Here is a 17,662-nt window from a genome sequence, read left to right as displayed (position 1 = left end):
AATGGTTCCAACTTCACAATAATTGTTCCCCCTTTGAGAAAATAATGTTCCACCTTAAAAGATATTTAAATAGAGTCAATTGGAGTCTTATTTTTAATATTCTATAATAAATAATTCATCGATGGTGCAATCCAAATTTAATTTGGATATTTCAGTTAAAAAATATGAATTTACTTACTTCAAATCTCTTTATTTTGTATATCTTATCGGAAGGTAGCGTTTAGGCCGGCTTACAATATTCTGATGGGATGACTACGCTGCTAGTCACGCGATTGGCCACCCCCCCCCCCCCACACACACACACACAAAAAGAAACTCTAGTTTGGTTCAGTATAAAAATCTGCTACTAGTTCATAATATCGTATCATTTCAAACAGGAATGCTCTAGACGTCCGGGGGGCGGGGCCACCGTCTTCAACTCATCCGCCGTTGTTTTCTTCTCTGCTCTGCTGTCCCTCTCCATCGTTGATTGGCCGCCGGGAACCTGCAAAATGGGCATGCAAGACCTTCCGGCCATCCTAGCTCTTGTTTAGTTGCATATTTGCATTCAAAGTTTCAAAAATTTACAAGATTTTTCATCACATCGAATCTTTGAATGCATGTATAAAGTATTAAATATAGCTAAATAAAATAACTAATTGTATTTATTTGTAATTTGCGAGACGAATCTTTTGAGCCTAATTAACTCATGGTCGGATAATAATTATTAAATATAAACGAAAGTGCTACAGTATCAAAATTCCAAAAAAATCAACTAAACAAGGGCCTATCCTTCGTGTCGTGAGGGCCTGAATTGGCGCACCGCCACCGACACCGAGGTGATCACTAGGGTGGACGCTGGACAGTGACCCAACGTTTATTGAGGAGGATGGGCACTTGGTCCAATATTCGGATCCGAGATGGTGGCCGCGTATGACAGCAGCGCGCGATCAATTTGATTCCTCTGTGTCAAATTAGCTTTGAAACATACTCCGTATTAAAAAAGAATAAAAACAATTAAAATATAGAAACAGGTGGTGCACTAGTATTAATAGCATGATTTATGGACAAATCAATCAATCATGTTGGCATGTTACGGAGTGGTGAGTTTGAAGGTTCTGAGAGTTTTAAGATTGCTAAGCCATGCTATTCACTCATTCATATAATTCTTCTCCAAAACTCCACTACTACCCCACCCAACACCCCCCCTCCCGACGCTCCCGCAACCCAGGGGGCTCTCTCCTGCCGTCGTTCTAGTCCACGCCGCCTCCCCCCCCCCTTGCCGTTGCCCGAGCAGGTCACCGGAAGCCCGGCGGGCGGCGAGGAAGGCGACGGCGGGGCGAATCGGCCCATGGGGGGCTCAGGCACCAGGGCGGGACGGCGCTAGGGGCTTCGGCATGGCGGCGCGCCGGTGCATCGTCGGTGCGGACCCGGCCCTTGTGCCGCTGGATCTGGTGGTCCCGGCCCTCTGCACGGCGGTTGGCGAGGCGGGTGCATGGTCCGTCGGCGCGAAGAGGGCGGGGTACTCCTGGGGGCCTGCAGCAGCAGGACCCGGCGAGGTCGGCGGGCGCGGCAGCCAGGCTTCTCTGGCGGAGGCTTGGCCGCAGCGGCTAAGCGGCGGGCGCAGCAGCTAGTACCGACGGGTGTGACGGATGGGGCTGCTCTACGACATGCTACAGACCCGCGAGGACACGTTGGCGTCGGTGGTGGCCGCCAGATGACCGGATCCGGACCCTCCGCGGCCGGATCTGGGGCAACGTTGGCGGTTTCGACGGTGTTGGCGACCTACAGCGGCGTACGACGGGCCAGGGTAGCAGCGGGCGCCCACGGTGGTGGCCTGCTGCGACGTGCCAGGGAAGCGGCGGCCAGGAGGTCTACAGTGGCGGACATCGGGCCGGCGTACCCATGCTCGTGCCCGCCTCTGGCGACGTCAGGCTGTCCGTGGGGCGCCGGGCGGTCCCACTTTGCGGCGCGGGTTGGCATGGGCCTCCTTCATAGACGCGTGTGAAGACGACGGTGGCCGGCGAGGGCCTCGGTGACTTGCGTGCGGCAGCGGCAGCAGAAAGACAGTCTGCGCGAGGTGCAAGGAGGCACGTCCATTGGCACCGCCCCCGGAAGGCCTTCCACAGTCGTGGTCCGGGGAGTGTCAGGTGGGGTACGTGCTGTGGTGCGGATGGGATGCTCAGGGCAAAAGCCTTTGCCTGTATTGCTGGCAGTGATGACGGCGACGTCTTAGGGTGTTTTTTCCCCGTTGGGGGCGTCATCTTAGATCTCCATCCCTGCGGCACGGGTTCTCTGGGTGAAAACCCTGTCCAATTCTCTGGACAAGCGATGACGGCATCACTAGCGTCGTCCCCTCCTTGGAAGCGTCGTCCCCTCCTTGGAAGCGTCGTCTCTTGAGAGCCAACTCTGCTCTGGCATTGCCGGTGACGACGGCTCATGGAAGGCCCCTTTCGGTGGTGGTGTCGAGCAGTCTAGTGCAGGTTGGCGAGCTTCATGGGGGTTGCAAAGCTCGCGCGGTGGCGTTCGCACCCCTGGTGGCGGTCAGGGGTTATCTCAGTTTGTCGGTGTGGCTGGCAGCGAACCGTGGTGACTGGTGTTGCTAGGCAACTGTCAGTGCGGTGCGAGACAACGTCAGGCGGCAGTGCTTGCGGCATCGACATCGTGCGACGACTTGGCTTGCAGCGGATTGCGGCGGGTGGCTCAGCTCTGCTGGACTACTCCGGTGTGATACATCGTCGGAAGACGGCGCAAGCGACTACCTTGGCTTACTAGCATGGCGGTGGGAGCCTTTTGCGCGGGTGGAGCAACGAGGTGATGTCAGTCTTCGGTTAGGGCATGGCTGTTCTTTGGAGGCTCTAGGAAGCAGGGCAACTCCGCCTCTATCCTGATGGCGACTTTTGAAACGGATCTGTGACGTGGAGTGCGGCGGGCTGTGGCGGACGTGGTGAGGCACCCGCGTGCGGTGTTTCTTCGAGGCGACGAGAGTGAGGTGGAATCCAACGGCGAATGTGGCGAGGCTCCCGCGCGTTTGTGACTTTGCAAGATTGCGAGGCAGCCTGCGAGAGGTCCGGATCTGGTGTTATCATCCTGTCAGTTGGAGTGTGGTTCTACAGCGGTACTTCGGCGATGGGTCCCGCACGGCGGTTGCCTTTTGGTGCGGTGCGGTCTTCTTCTCTAGGTTTTTCTGTTGGCGCGAGGTCACAGTGGGAGTTCAGCGGCGGCTTTTTAAGAGTGCATGTTGGTGGACGTCGCGCGCCTTATTGTTGTCTTTTTTTCTGGTTGTGATCTTTGTTTTTCCTGTATGTAGTCTTTCATGACTACCTACTTGTATTTTTTCTTTTTTTATTAATGAAATGGGCACCATCTTATGCCGGTTCGTTAAAAAAAATGCTAAGCCAATTACACGTATGGTGACTAATTGGACAGCCCATTAGCTCTTGATTATCTCCCATAGTCTATGTTTAGCCCAATTAACAAGTTCACTGCAATCGTGATTTAGGCCCTGATTAGTTGGTGAAAATTTTCTAAATTACCCGTCACATCAAATCTTCGGACACATACATGAAATATTAAATGCAGTTGAAAAAATAACTAATTACATAGTCTAACTGATTAGTATGAGATGAATCTTTAAATCTAATTAGTGCATAATTAAATATTATATGTCAATAACAACGAAATGTGCAATATCAAAGTCCAAATTTTTTCACCAACTAAACACATCTTGATTGGTCCAATAGAGCGGACTATGTTTATCTCCCATAGTCAAAAGAAAAACAGCTCGCTGCAATCAATTGCAAGGGAACTTGTGCTTTCGTGAGCTGTCTTTCTTTTTGAAAATTCCACTGTTTTGTTTGGTTCTCTTAAAAAAAGCACAGTCGGTCCAGTGTCTCCGTAAGACAGCTCCCTGCAATCAATTGGAAGGGAACTTGGCTTTCACCAACCGAGGCAGTCTGACTCTCAGTTCTCATTTTCTCGCTAAACTTCCCCTCCTAGGTCGTGTTTAGTTACAAAAATCAAAATTTCAAAATTTTTTTCCGGCATCTGCATGGAGACTTAAATCTAGACGAAATAAAAAACACATTGCGACTGCTGTCTGTAAATGGCGAGACGAATCTAATGAACCTAATTATGCTGTAATTAGATGCTAAATTGCTACAGTAATGCTACAGTAAATAACCTCTAATGACGGATTAATTAGACTCGCTAGATTCGTCTCGCGATTTACAGACGAGTTCTGTAATTATTTTTGTAATTAGTCTATATTTAATACTTCAAATGTAGAAAAATACCTTTTCAAAAACATTACAACGCGCAACTAAACGCGGCCCTACCTCCATGGCGGATATGATCGCTGTATCCCTCTCGGAGAAGCTCGCCGCATCCTTGTCCGCCTCGGCAGCCCTAGAGCTCTCTTCTCTCTTCGCCATCCGCTCGGGGATCGCCGCCGCAGCGCGCGTGGTCGATCTCCTCCGCACCTTCCTTCGCGCCGCCGACTCCCGCCGCGGCACCGATGCGCTCGCCGCCGCCTGGATCAACCAGGTCCGCGACGCTGCCTTCGAGCTCGAGGACGTCGCGGACGAGTACTCCTACCTATCCGGTCGGGGTTTCGTCCGCGGCTGTGCCAATTTAGGAGCCTGGTTCGCGCTCTCGAGGCGACTACGGGCGGCGCGGGAGAGGCTTCGCGAGCTGTTGGTCGCCAAGGAGGAATACGGCATCTTGCCGGACGTCTCCTCCGCGGCGACATCGTCTGCTGTTGGCGGCAGCGCGAGCGTCATCAGCCGGAAGGTAGCAGATGCAGCACACTTTCTGGCAGAAGAGGAGATCGTGGGCTTTGCGGCGCACAGAAGCTTACTGATGGAATGGCTGACCGACGACGCGGAGCCTCGGCGGACGCTGATCGCGGTCTGGGGGATGGGCGGTGTTGGCAAGACCACTCTAGTGCCCAATGTCTTCAAGGAAGTCGCCGCAAGCTTCTACTTTGATTGTAGCGCATGGGTGCCCGTCTCCAAGAACTTCACTACGGAAGACCTTTTAAGGAAAGTCTATAAAGAACTTAAGCGTGACGTTCACGCCGGCGCGCCGCCGAGGAACGTGGAAGAGATGAACTACCGGTCCCTTGTCGAGGCTTTGCAAGGGATTATGTCCAAGAAGAGGTACTTGGTGTTACTGGATGATGTCTGGGATGCACTTGCATGGTATGAGATCCGCAGTGCATTTGTTGATAATGGAACCGGGAGTCGGATAATCATCACGACACGCAGTCAAGACGTGGCTAATCTGGCAAATTCCACAAGGATTATCCTGCTGAAGCCACTTCCCGAGAAGGAAGCATGGTGCTTATTTTGCAATACAACTTTCAGGGAGATGGCTGATCGAGAGTGCCCGCGGCATCTGGAGCACTGGGCTTCGAAGATACTGGACAAATGCAGTGGTCTGCCATTGGCGATCGTGTCGGTCGGCAATCTCCTTGCATTGAAGGAGAAAAGTGAATTTGCATGGAAGAACGTCCATGAGTCTTGTGTGGGATGGAAGCACCGATCATGGAATTGGGCAAGTGTCGAGCATACTGAATCTGAGTATTGATGATCTGCCGTACCACCTGAAGAGGTGTTTCCTTTATTGCAGCATATACCCTGAGGATTTCTTTGTCAAAAGGAAGATTCTTATCAGGATGTGGATTGCTGAAGGCTTTGTTGAGGAAAAAAATCATGCCACAATGGAGGATGTCGCTGATGATTACCTGAACCAACTAGCGCAACGTAGCCTGCTGCAAGTCGTGATGAAAAATGAGTTTGGACGTGCCAAGCGGTTCCAAATCCATGATTTGATCAGAGAGTTGATTCTGAGTAGGTCGGCAAAGGAGGGACACTTTGTATTCTCGAAGTGCACACCAACATTTGAATCAAACAGTAACTACCGTCATCTTGTAATTGATCGATGCACAAGGAGCGACCTCCCAGCTCCAAAGATGGTCTCGCTTCGATCCCTCCATGGATTTAAAACAGAGTTGGATGCTTCACTGCTGTCTCGCTTCAGATTATTAACTGTTGTGAACTTATGGTACATTCCAATAGCTAAGCTGCCTACTTCAGTGACAAATCTCTTCAATCTGCGCTATCTTGGCATCCGTTCCACTCTAATCAAAGAGTTACCACATGAGTTGGGACGATTACATAAGTTGCAAACTTTAGATACCAAGTGGTCCATGGTCCAGAGGTTGCCAGGCAGCATTACAAAACTCAAAGGTCTGCGTCACCTGATATTGTTTAGACGTGATGCTGCAGATTTTAGGTTTATGCATCCTGGTAAAGCAGTTGTGCTTCCAAATGGGATGAAAAATCTGACCTGCCTGCAGACTCTGAAATACATTGAAGCTGATGAGAATACAGTCAGATCCTTAGGAAGCTTGAAGCAGATGAGGAGCTTAGAGCTATCTGGTGTGCATGAGGGCAATCTTATTCATTTGCCATCATCCATCTCCAAGATGAGCCACCTTCTATGCCTGGGAATTGTAAGTCGGAATTCTGATGTACAACTGGACCTCGAGCCATTCTCACCACCACCTCTGAATCTACAGAAGTTAACCCTAACAGGGAGGTTAATAGGGGGTAAGCTACCTTCATGGTTTGGCCACCTTAGTAGCCTGATGAAGTTGCAGTTGCATTCTTCTGAACTCAAGGAAGATTCAATTGGATTGTTGTCGTTGCTCCCTAGATTGTTTGATCTTAGCCTTGTGGATGCATATGAAGACAAGAGCTTAACATTTGCAGCAGGTGTTTTACCTGTACTTAGAAATCTAAGATTAGAGGACTTAGCTTACCTTGCTCACCTAGAGTTTCAAAAGGGGAGCCTTCTAGCTCTAGAGAAGTTGATGCTTTGCCAGTGTTCTGAGCTAATTAAAATACCCCAAGGCATCGAGAACCTTATGCATCTCAAGAACCTGGAGCTTCGTGATATGCCAATTGAGCTTACAGAAAAGTTACAGGAGAGGCAAGAATCAGAGGGGAAATATCAAGATGCTTGGCACACTACAATTGTCAAGGTCATCCGTACGCATAACGGGTGGTTGTTGGAGAAAAAATTTAACACCAACTTATGCACATTACAAGGATTCAAAGATGGACGCAGTAGCATTTGAAATCCCCTACTTCTGAATTTGGTGATGATCATGGGTCATATTCAATGCAGGTATATAATATGACAGTTCATGTTGTACATCATATCATGATCAACCAACTGACCTAGAGTCCTAGACATATTATCCTCAGCCTACACCAAGATTTCTTCAGTTGTTAGCTAGCGTGTTCTAAACCTGATAGACATATTGAAAGTAATCTCAGTAATCCTGCAGGTGATCAAGTGCGCGCGCACACATACAAAATGAATTTTGAGTTACTCTATGAGTAGCTAGATTTCTCAACTTATCAACTGGATTATCAATTTATCAACTGTCATTTGATTTGTAGTGCATGATTAAAAGTGGTGCAAAGTTGTTTGTTTACTGATCCCCACAACGTGATCTTTAAAAGATTACAAGGATGGTGCTTATTTCTTCAACTGCTATGAAATTGTGTCCTCTGTGGTTGCTTTTACACAATGGTGCTTGCTTTTTTATGGAGAATATGTGCCGCGGCTTCTAATCTGACATGGGAGAAATGGGTGATTTGTGGCTGTGGGGAAGTCAATCAAAATAATCTTTCATAAAAGGGTCAAAACTAGGAATCTAGGATAACAAAATTTTCATGTTTTTGTGAATTTCTTTGAGGAAGAACAACCAAATTATGATGCGTGAAGGTTTTGAAGAATATCTCTGCCTTTTATTTAAAATTCTTCCCTCTAACTTAGTCGTGCAATTTATGTCTAATACTTCTTATCTTCCTGCAGTCCTGATACATTTTGATATGAAGCCATTTGTTAGTTGCTTGTTAGGTCTGTGGAAATATAAGGCATGGTACTTACATGTTTACATGTGTGACCTTCCATTAACCTTGCTTTTTGTATTTTGCAGGCATGGAATATGTGTCTGGCTTTATGGACAATATTCATGAAGTGGTACCTATCGTTCTATAGCCAGAGCTTCTGCAGAAACTGTTGGTATAGAGCTTTATTCTCAGAGTTATGTACGAGTAGTTCCAGAATATTATAAAAAAAATCTTATTGGCTAGATTAGCTACATTTAGTCATTGAAATTTCTTGAACTTCTTATCAAAACCAATAGTAATAACATTGTCTGTCTTTTGGAAGCATTATGGTTTTATGTGTGCATTTCTTTTATGTTATGGATCTGGATACAGTGAACCTGAACCCAAGGAGTGCAGCCTCGCAACGACGGCGGCCACACTCCAAGGGCAGGGATAATAGGTGCTAGATCTAATCTATTCTAAGCCTATCCTTGATGACTCCCTAATCTCTCCTTAAATAGACTACTAACCCTAGGCGTGCTACAGTAGCCGCTACAGTACTGGGCCCGAACGCCACCGCGTCAGGGATTTTTTGTTTTATCATATTTGTCAGTGTCCATCGCCACCACGCCGTCGGCGATGACATGACCCAAGTAGTGGATCCGCTGCTCCCCAAAGGAACACTTGGAGCGCTTGAGGACTAGGCCGTGCTCACGCAGAGCAAGGAAGACCGCACGGACGTGCTGCAAATGCTCCGACCATGTCCTGTTGAAGATGAGAATATCATCAAAGAAAACAAGTCCGCACCGCCGGAGGAACGGCTGCAGCACTGCATTCATCAGCGCCTGCATTCATCAGCGCCTGGAAGGTGGACGGCGCATTGGTGAGGCCGAACGGCATCACGAGAAACTCAAAGTGCCCGTGATGCGTCCAGAACACCGTCTTGGCGATGTCGTCGGGGTGCATGCGGACCTGATGATACCCACTGCGCAGGTCCAACTTGGTGAAAAATACTGCACCCTTGAGCTCGTCCAGTAATTCTTCAACAATGGGGATGGGGAACTTGTCACGCACTGTCTTGCTGTTCAAGGCGCGATAGTCCACACAGAACCTCCACGAGCCATCTCTTTTGCGCACCAGCAGCACCGGCGATGAGAAAGCCGATGTACTCTGACGGATGATGCCTTGCGCCAACATCGCTTGGCATTGAGCTTCAATTTCATCTTTGAGCAGTTGAGCGTAACGGTATGAACGCACGGCAATCGGCGGTGTCCCCGGAAGCAGATGAATCATGTGGTCGAACGTGCACTGTGGCGGCAGTCCCTTGGGCTTAGCAAACAAATCCGCAAACTCGTCCAGGAGGGCGCTTAGGAAGTCGTGCGTCGCAGTTGCTGTCACACGTGGGTTGATCTGGGTGCGGTTGCCGCTCCACTGGACATGGTGATCATGGTGCCAGAATACCATGCTGAGATTGGTGAAATCCGAAAGAATAGGGCCAAGAGTGCGAAGCCAATCGCAGCCAAGGACGATCCCAAAACCGCCCAGGGGGATAACAAAGAGGTCGACTGTGAACTCCTCCTTGTCGATGAGGAGGTGCACCGCCTTGCACAGTCCAGCCGAGGCCACACGATCGCCATTAGCCACGCCCACGGAGAGACCGGGACGAGGATCCGGTGTCAGACCGAGGCGTTGCGCCAAAGCTTCGTTGATGAACGAATGGGTGGAGCCGGAGTCGACCAAGGCCGTGGCGTGCGTGTCGCAGACGCGAGCGGTCAGGTGCAACGTCGCGCTCGTCTGAATACCGGTGATGGCCGCCAATGAAATCTTCAAGTCCTCGTCTGACTCGCTGCCGTCCTGCGAGTCCTCGTCGGCAGACATCTCTAGGAGGTAGATGCCCTTACCGGTACAGTGCTTGAGATGGTCACGGGAGAACTTCTCAGGGCAGTTGAAACAGTGGCCGTCGAGACGGTGTTGAGCCATCTCTTCTGGGGACAGACGCTTGAATCGCCCGTCGGCAGGGGCCGCCGATTTGGATGTGCCCGGCAGTGCTGATGTCGAGCCCGGCGTGCTAGTCGGGGCCGGCGTCCTGGAGGACGATGTCGAGGAACGCTGAGGGAGACATGCCGGGAGGCGGCCAGTAGCAGCGGGTGCCTCCGTGGATGCGGACTGGCGGCGTTCAAACGCTCGCGCCAAGGCCATGGCCTCCTCCAGCGTGGTTGGCTTCGCGAGCTCGACGTCCGTGCTCAATGGTTGTTGGAGCCCTGCCGAGAAAATCGCGATCTGTTGCGATTCGGTGACGCCTTCGCAACGCGCCAGCAGGACTAGGAAGCGCTCTTGGTAGTCGTCGACGGTCGTGGTGCGGCGTAGATGCGTAAGCTCGCCGAGAGGGTTGCTGCGAAGCGGTGGCCCAAAACGGCGACTGATGCCGTCGACGAACTGCGTCCATGTCGGGACACCCTGGTTTTGCTCGAGGCGATAGTACCATTGGCTAGCAGCGCCCTAGAGGTAGAACGCCGCCGTCGGCACCTTGAGGTGGTCCGGCGTGCCATAGGCACGAAAGAATTGCTCCCCCTTGTGCAGCCAGGTAATGGGGTCGTCCGAGCCGTCGAACTTGGGAAAGCGAAGCTTGTGGGTCGGCGCCGGCGCGGGTCCAGACGCCGAGGCGGCGTCGGTGTCGAAGCGGCCCTGGCGGTCCAAAACTTGGGTTTGGATGTTCTTGATGGATGTCGAGAGGAGGCGGAGTACCTGCCGAAAGTCCACCATGTCGGTGTCCAGCTTCTTGCCGTTGTCACCGACGAGCTTGACAAGTTTGTCAACCACCTCGTCGAGGATCGCCTTGGTGATGGGGTTGTCATTGTCGTCGGCCATGGCGGGGATGCGATGAGGGTTAGCGGCGCGCAGGGGATGGTGGGGTTGTGGTGGGTGGCGGAGTGCAGATCAGGCCAAGGAGGATCCCTAGACTGATACCAGAGTTATTATGGCTTGTGGAGATTGGCACGAATAGCAGATTGATAATGCCCTAGCTCGCCCTCGCTTGAGGCTCTGAGCACAAGGATTAACTTTTTCTGCATAACCTCTTAGGAGCCGCAGCTCTTACAATATATATAGAGTCTCTAGAATATCCAAGACTTCCTAAATTACAGCCGAATAAAAAGGAAACTAAATCAAAACTAACTATGCCACAGCTGGAGATACGCTTTCCTTCTTGCGCTGGTACTTCTTGCCAAAGAAGGTGTCCACAACATAAGTAATGTAGGTTCTCATGTTTTTACTAGCATACACGCAAATGTATAAATCATGATTTTTTTTGCTTTGCTGGGTAGTGAGTTTGAGTATACAATCTGCTAGGGACAGGCTATGTTAAAGAGGTAAATCTTTATTCTACTAAAAAGAAATATAAACCACTGACTTAAGTTTTAAAATTTGCAATACTTTTGTTTTCTCATTTTGCAATCCTATGCTAACAGGCCACTTGCTGATTTAGTGGATTCTTCAGCTGTTTTCTCCCATCGATTCTATAATCTTGTAGTACCTACTATGAATCTATGATCCTCGAGGGTTAAGTGAGCATGGCAAGACGATTGGAGTTTAATGATGTACAATCTGATGCGGAGTCAGTTGCCCCGATCATTCTGGCTCAAGAATGTACAACACCACAAAAGTCCTTTAGCATCCCATTCTGTGTAAGTATCTCGTGACCATTACTTAAAGTTACATCTTCAGCTGTCATGTGTTACTTTACATCTAATGCGTATGTTGTAGGGTTCATCTTATACTCCTGATTGTGATGACACCATGAAACCGAAGATCGGGATGACTTTCGCAGATGTTGACTCAACCAAGGAGTTCTACAAATGCTATGCTCATCATGTGGGATTTTCAGTTCGTGTTGGGCAGGGGCAGCACAAGGCTATTGATGGAGTGGTCATGTACAAGCGCTTCTTATGTGCAAAAGAAGGTTTTCGTGATGAGAAGAATTTGGAGTCTGGTAGCAAGCGGAAGAAGTATGAGAAAACAATCACTAGGTGTGGATGTGGAGCTATGCTTGTTATCAAGCGGACTGAGAATGATAAGTACATGGTGATAAAATTTGAGGAAGTCCATACACATGCACTTGTGACCCCCTAAAAAGCAGCAGTTCATAAGGTCAAACATAATTAATCCATATTCTGGAACGTATTGTCTTTCCACGAATAAATTTGCTATCTCCATTATTCTTATGCCTTGGTGGTGAAATTGATCGACCATTTTCTTTGGTGTAATTGCATTCAAGGATACTGAGGTCTTTTTGCAACCAGATAGGGTACACAATTAAGCCTATAATCTGTATTATATAACAAGGATACCGAGATCTTTTTGCAATCAGAATAGCAGTATCGTATTTTGTCAATGGGTTTGATGATAATGCATAACTAGATTGGTGGCTCCAGGCTCCCACATCTACAGATCGAATCACTCCCAACTCTTGTAAATGATTCACATGGGTAACATTGTTCACAGGAGGATTAATTACAAAAGGCGATTATACAATTAAGAACATACAATATTCTTTGTTTTTCCACGACATGCAAACCTGAATTCCATTACCCTGATAATTATATTATAGCAGTTTTTAAAAGTTTTTAACACACACCAGCTAACTAACCAGCGGCACAGAGAGCCCTGACTTAACTAACGTTAATAAATAATAACATCCAACACCTCCAACAAGTATCATGACAACATTTACAGTCACAACTCACTGTTAAGTGTTAACAGAATGGAAACGACAACATCCGACAATCCGACAGTTACTCTTGAGCGACTTCCATAGGGACGAAAAACACCAGCTTGCTCTTCAACTTCACTGCTCCCAGCATTTTGACTACAGACTGCATGTGCGCATTGCTTGCTCGCTCTTCGGAACGCTTTAACCTCCATCTTATAGCAGGCTTGCTGTCACAGTCCCTCCAGCTTGGTGTTCCTGATGTGGGCGTATTTTTTTGTTTGTAACCAATTGTCTATGCATAACATCGAGCATCTTTAATTGCCTCTGAAAGAACGCCTGTGGAAATAAGATTAGACTGTTACTCATCACCAAGAGATTGGCTATAAATAATGAGCTACAACTAATATATATTGCTTTTTGGATAATATTGTTGGTAAAGAATAGAAGATTGTCCAGAGATATGTTTCAGATATCAAACCTTGAAGTTCTTGATCAGGGTCTGTCTATCAAAAGAGCTTTCAAGGCTTCCTGTCATTGTTAGTGTTGCTACTCGTCAGGCATTGGTGGGTTAAGGAAAATATTGGAATATATACAGAGATATATTTACCTAATTCCAAGAAACTATTGCTAATCTGAGTACTCAGCCCTAAACATTTGAATGAAATTTGTTAAATGATTATAGGATGCTGAGTTTCATAGTTAAACATATATAAGTTCAACGTACCTTCCATTAATCCACAGACCACAATTTTAATAATATATCCCAATGATCAGATTGGTGTTAATAAAAAAGATAAATGGTTGAAGTACTAAATCATGCATATATTTGCAATACACTGTGAAAGTCAAATAAAAATGAGGATATATGAATACTTCATCAGTGTTTGCTGGGAGGGTTGGGGTGTTTAGACGTGAGAGACATACACCAACAAAATTTGCCAAGGCCCATGGGCATGGCATTTGGTCGAGCATTTTGCAGGTTCTCACTTACGATTGCAGGAGGAGCCACTGTTGGATTGGAGCTGATCTTTCCGGTGCCCTTGAATAGCATTTGCTCAAAAGAAAATGTGCGATGTGCAACATTACAGGCTGAATGGAAGCGGGGTTTCAGCAGGTTTCCGGCGCCGCGAGCATGGATGACACACGGGGCCGGCGTAGCGGAGGAAGCACGCGCCCAGGGGTGCTTTGGCCGCTGCAGCTAAGCGTTCATGGGCTCATAGCCTCGACGATGCGGTCGTCAGTACCTAATGCGTCCATGGCGGAGGTGAGCGAGCTGTTCTTGGAGCCGGCTGAGGCCTGACGGCAACAGTGCGTGGCGAAGAAGCGAGAGGAGTGGCACGCGGAACCTAGCCAGACAGCGAAGAATTCCACCACCAGCCGCGTGGTGCGCATATGCCGGCTCATTTGTCAAGGGCACAGGACGAGCCAGACACTATTTTTTATTTGTCATAGTAACTAAAAGGTAAATAAAAATTCAAATAATATATGTAATTAATGAAAAATAATATTAATATTACAAACTAAAATGACAGAAATATAAACCTAGAATTACCTGCAACCTGTTAGAGCGCTAGTGCTAGCGCTAAGGGAGCAGATGCTCGTGCGGGCTGCGGTGCCGCCGCGTTGGCTGGCGTGTATGTGCGTGAGTGCGTCGGACTCCGGTCTTCAGTGTCGATATTGGTCGTCTGGAGAAGGAGAACACTCGGCGCCGGGCCAAACGAAAGCAAATGAAAAAACGAAATGCCGAACTCCGAGTCGCCATCGCGGCATGGAAGTGTGAAAGTCCAGAACATTGGGCGCTACTCGGACCCAAGTAGATGTTAGGCATGATGAGCTATTTTCTTCTTAGATGGCCCGAAGTGAGAAGTTAAGTTCGCTATATCAGTTCGTGGGTAATATAAAAAATTGGAAGCTGGAACAAATTTGTTCTAGTAATAAAAAAATTGTTCCATTATGTGATAGTGTGACTCTCAGTTATACGTGTAACTCCTAATATTTGCCAGAAGACCTGCGTGCTTGACTGTGTACCTAATTGATTGCTTGTATACTTCGAGTTGGACCAAATACCACTATCTACGATATACTAGATGTTGGATCCTTTCCTCCGTGAGCCCCGGACCGTCGCTTTGGCTGCCCTCCCCTTAGGCCAGCCCCTTGCGCAAGTGCTTCAGGCCCGACGGCGGCGTGCTTGCGATTGCGGCGTGGAGAAGAAACAGACTCAAATCTCGATATGGCATTAGGAGCCGATTGTGGGTAAAGATGCACTTAAGCTGTGTTTAGATCTCAAAACTTTACACTAAAAATATCAATGTTTGGTGGAGCGCACAAAAGAAGGACTATTTCTAAATCAACAGAAATATACCAAGAATCTTCTACAAAGGTACGGGATGATTGACTGCAAGCTCATGTTTACTCCTATGGATCCCAATAAGAGGCTACAAGAAGATGAAGTGAAAGACTTGGGGATGTGACTATGTACCGACAGCTAGTCGGGAGTTTTATCTATCTTATCCTGACTCGACCAGATATTTTCTATCTAGTTGGAGTGGTCAGTTAATACATGAGGAATCCAAAAAAGCCTCAACTTGATGCAGTCAATCGTATCCTCAGATACGTTAAAGCCACCATCAGTTTTGGTATTCTATACAAGGAGACAAAGAATTGCTTGGTGATGTGATATTGCGATGCAGATTACGCTAGAGATTGTGGCACACGACGATCAACCACAGGATACTTCTTCAGTCTTGGGTCATGACCCATATCATGGTGCAGTAAGAGACAACCCACTGTGACATTATCAAGTGAAGCATCTCCCATAAGAGGTGACTCAAATGTGATACAAATATCAGTTTTAGGAGGCTGATAACACATTTATTACATCAGATGGTACATCACCGTACAACTCTACGAGGTAATGGGCAGTGAAGCGCCACTATCGCGAGGACAACAACTACAACCCAAATAAGAACGTGAATCACGAAGATGTCATCAGAGTCTTGCGCCATACTTAGCTTCCTGCGGGTGACCCTATCCACAGGCAAGGTTGGGTGCAGAACGGAACCCCTACTCAACGTCCTCGGGAATAAAGTCTGGATCTTTCTCTGTAAAAATTAAGCAAGGGTGAGTACAAACATACTCAGTAAGTTCAACCACACCCACGGAGGGGGTATAAACAGAATATATGCACAGAATAAATCAAGGATAAGGTTAGGGTTTAATTTGTGGAAAGCTAATTTTTATGCATGGGTTTATTTGAAACAGTGTTTTTCTTAAAACAAATCTTTAGTAACCGAGTGGAGTTGATTCTGCACAAAGAATCTAAGTTTTAAATTGCTACCAGACTCATCATCCGCCGTAGCACACAGCACAGCTGCCGGACACTTTTCCAAAACAACTCACGCCAACCCATCCATTCTCAGAAGAAACGCTAGTTGTGTGACCAAACCGTAACTCGCCCAGTACCGTGGGCACAACTATTCGAATAGATTTTATACTCTGTAGAGGTGTGCAACTTTACCCACAAGCGGAGTACCACATCACGATTACCTTAGTATCGGTGCAGATCCCAACAAAGCTATTACCCACCTTAGCTAGATCTGACTAGCCAACACGGGATCCACCAAGGGGTCATTGACCTATCACCGAGGTTTAACCGGGGCATAAGTCACCACGATCTTATCCCTTCTACTTGATCACCCGTTGCTCTCAGCTCTCCTGATGACTATCAGACTAATTAGTGGGGTTTATGCTAAGCCGTTGCCACATACAACGGTCGAGTGGTTTGCACGATAGTTGAGTTAGGCAAGATGACACAATAACTCGGTCCTTAATTGTGAAAAGATGGATATCTCCCAACCTTGCTCAACCACACAGGTACGAGCACACTATTTGGCGTCCCACACAGGAATCACCATCCATCTCATCTATACATGTCTTTCGTTTATTTTCCAAAAATCTCATTTTTCCCATTTTGATACTCACGCTTTTCTTTGTTTTGAAATATTTTGTAATAATATTTGAAGTGCAATGAGTAATCGGGTCCTAAGCGCTCTAGCAGGATTTATCATCCAAACAGAGTAAATCATATTCAGAAATAGACCTAGATTATCAAGGAATGGTCAAAGCAATCAAGGAGTGGCTATCCAACCGGGTTTTAGCAGCAAAATAATATGCAGTTTTGGAAACAGGCCAATATGTTGTATTTATAAAACTGGGACAAAATATGCATCAAAGGGTGAGATTGAACTTGTCATTCACAAAGCCTTCCGGAAAGTCCTGATCGAGGTACTGTTCTTCGGGTTCGGAGTCGCGGTACTGGTCCTCGCACATTTGCTCGCTGTACTGCTCGTCCATGGTTCCTTCCTCGTTCACACCGTGGTCTACAGCGCACCAAACAAGCACACAATCAAGAAAAAGTAAAGAGTAAAATGCACTGTAGGTCCTTAAACTAGTTCTCCTGTTCTGTTTAGGTCCATGAACTTTGAAAATGCATTTCTAGGTCCAGGATCTATTTAAGTGAGGCATTTGAGGTCCAAAACACCCTTGATCTGCTCTGACCGTCTACGTGGATCACCAAGCCGGCTATGACGTGGACATGGCATCTGACGGAGGCGCAAAAAAATTGCAAGTACACCCTTCCCTGCTATAGTAATGTGGTGTGCGGATCCATGCCATGGCTCTCATCCTCTGTTCTGCCGTGCGCGCGCGGGCCGAGCAGCGAGCAGTAGCGGCGTGCGAGCAGGGGGCGGAGCGGCGGCGTGCAGGAGAGCTCCGACAGAGAGAGAGGGGCGGGGAGAAGCGGACGGAGAGAGGGGGGTCGGGACGCCGCCGGAGCTCGGGGTCGAGGAGGTCACCGCGCGTCCGCCGCGGCTGCAGCCGCGCCCCGGCCCGCCCGCCGCCGCCCAAGTCCATGGCCGCCGGGAGGAAGCGCCGGGAGGGAGGGAGGAGGAGGGGGCGGCTCCGCGCGGCGAGGGAGGAGGGAGGAGGGGGCTGCGCGCGCCGCCGTCGCCGCCATGGGCCTGGGCGCGCGTGCCGCCGCCGCTGGCAGCGTGCGCGCTCGCCACCACCC

General features: G+C 48.3%; 1 protein-coding gene and 1 pseudogene across 1 annotated transcript; both read left to right on the top strand.

Annotated features, from left to right (window-relative positions):
- The first annotated feature begins 4,320 nt into the window (after positions 1 to 4,320).
- Positions 4,321 to 12,276, top strand: LOC120682102 (annotated as a pseudogene).
- On the top strand, positions 11,456 to 12,014 carry LOC120681254 (protein FAR1-RELATED SEQUENCE 5-like). The gene is made up of 2 exons (XM_039962765.1): positions 11,456 to 11,569; positions 11,649 to 12,014. The coding sequence occupies exons 1-2, from the start codon at positions 11,456 to 11,458 to the stop codon at positions 12,012 to 12,014; spliced, it is 480 nt and encodes a 159-aa protein (XP_039818699.1).
- Positions 12,277 to 17,662: the final 5,386 nt, after the last annotated feature.

Source organism: Panicum virgatum, chromosome 7N (genome assembly GCF_016808335.1).
Source record: "Panicum virgatum strain AP13 chromosome 7N, P.virgatum_v5, whole genome shotgun sequence".
Classification (NCBI taxonomy): Eukaryota; Viridiplantae; Streptophyta; class Magnoliopsida; order Poales; family Poaceae; genus Panicum; species Panicum virgatum.
The sequence above is the reverse complement of the archived record's forward strand: the minus strand, read 5'-3'. Positions and strand labels throughout refer to the sequence as shown.

Coding starts and splice junctions, on each gene's coding strand:
- LOC120681254 (XM_039962765.1), top strand. CDS start 11,456: ATGGCAAGACGATTGGAGTTTAATGATGTACAATCTGATGCGGAGTCA. Junction 11,570..11,648: donor CCTTTAGCATCCCATTCTGT/GTAAGTATCTCG, acceptor CGTATGTTGTAG/GGTTCATCTTATACTCCTGA.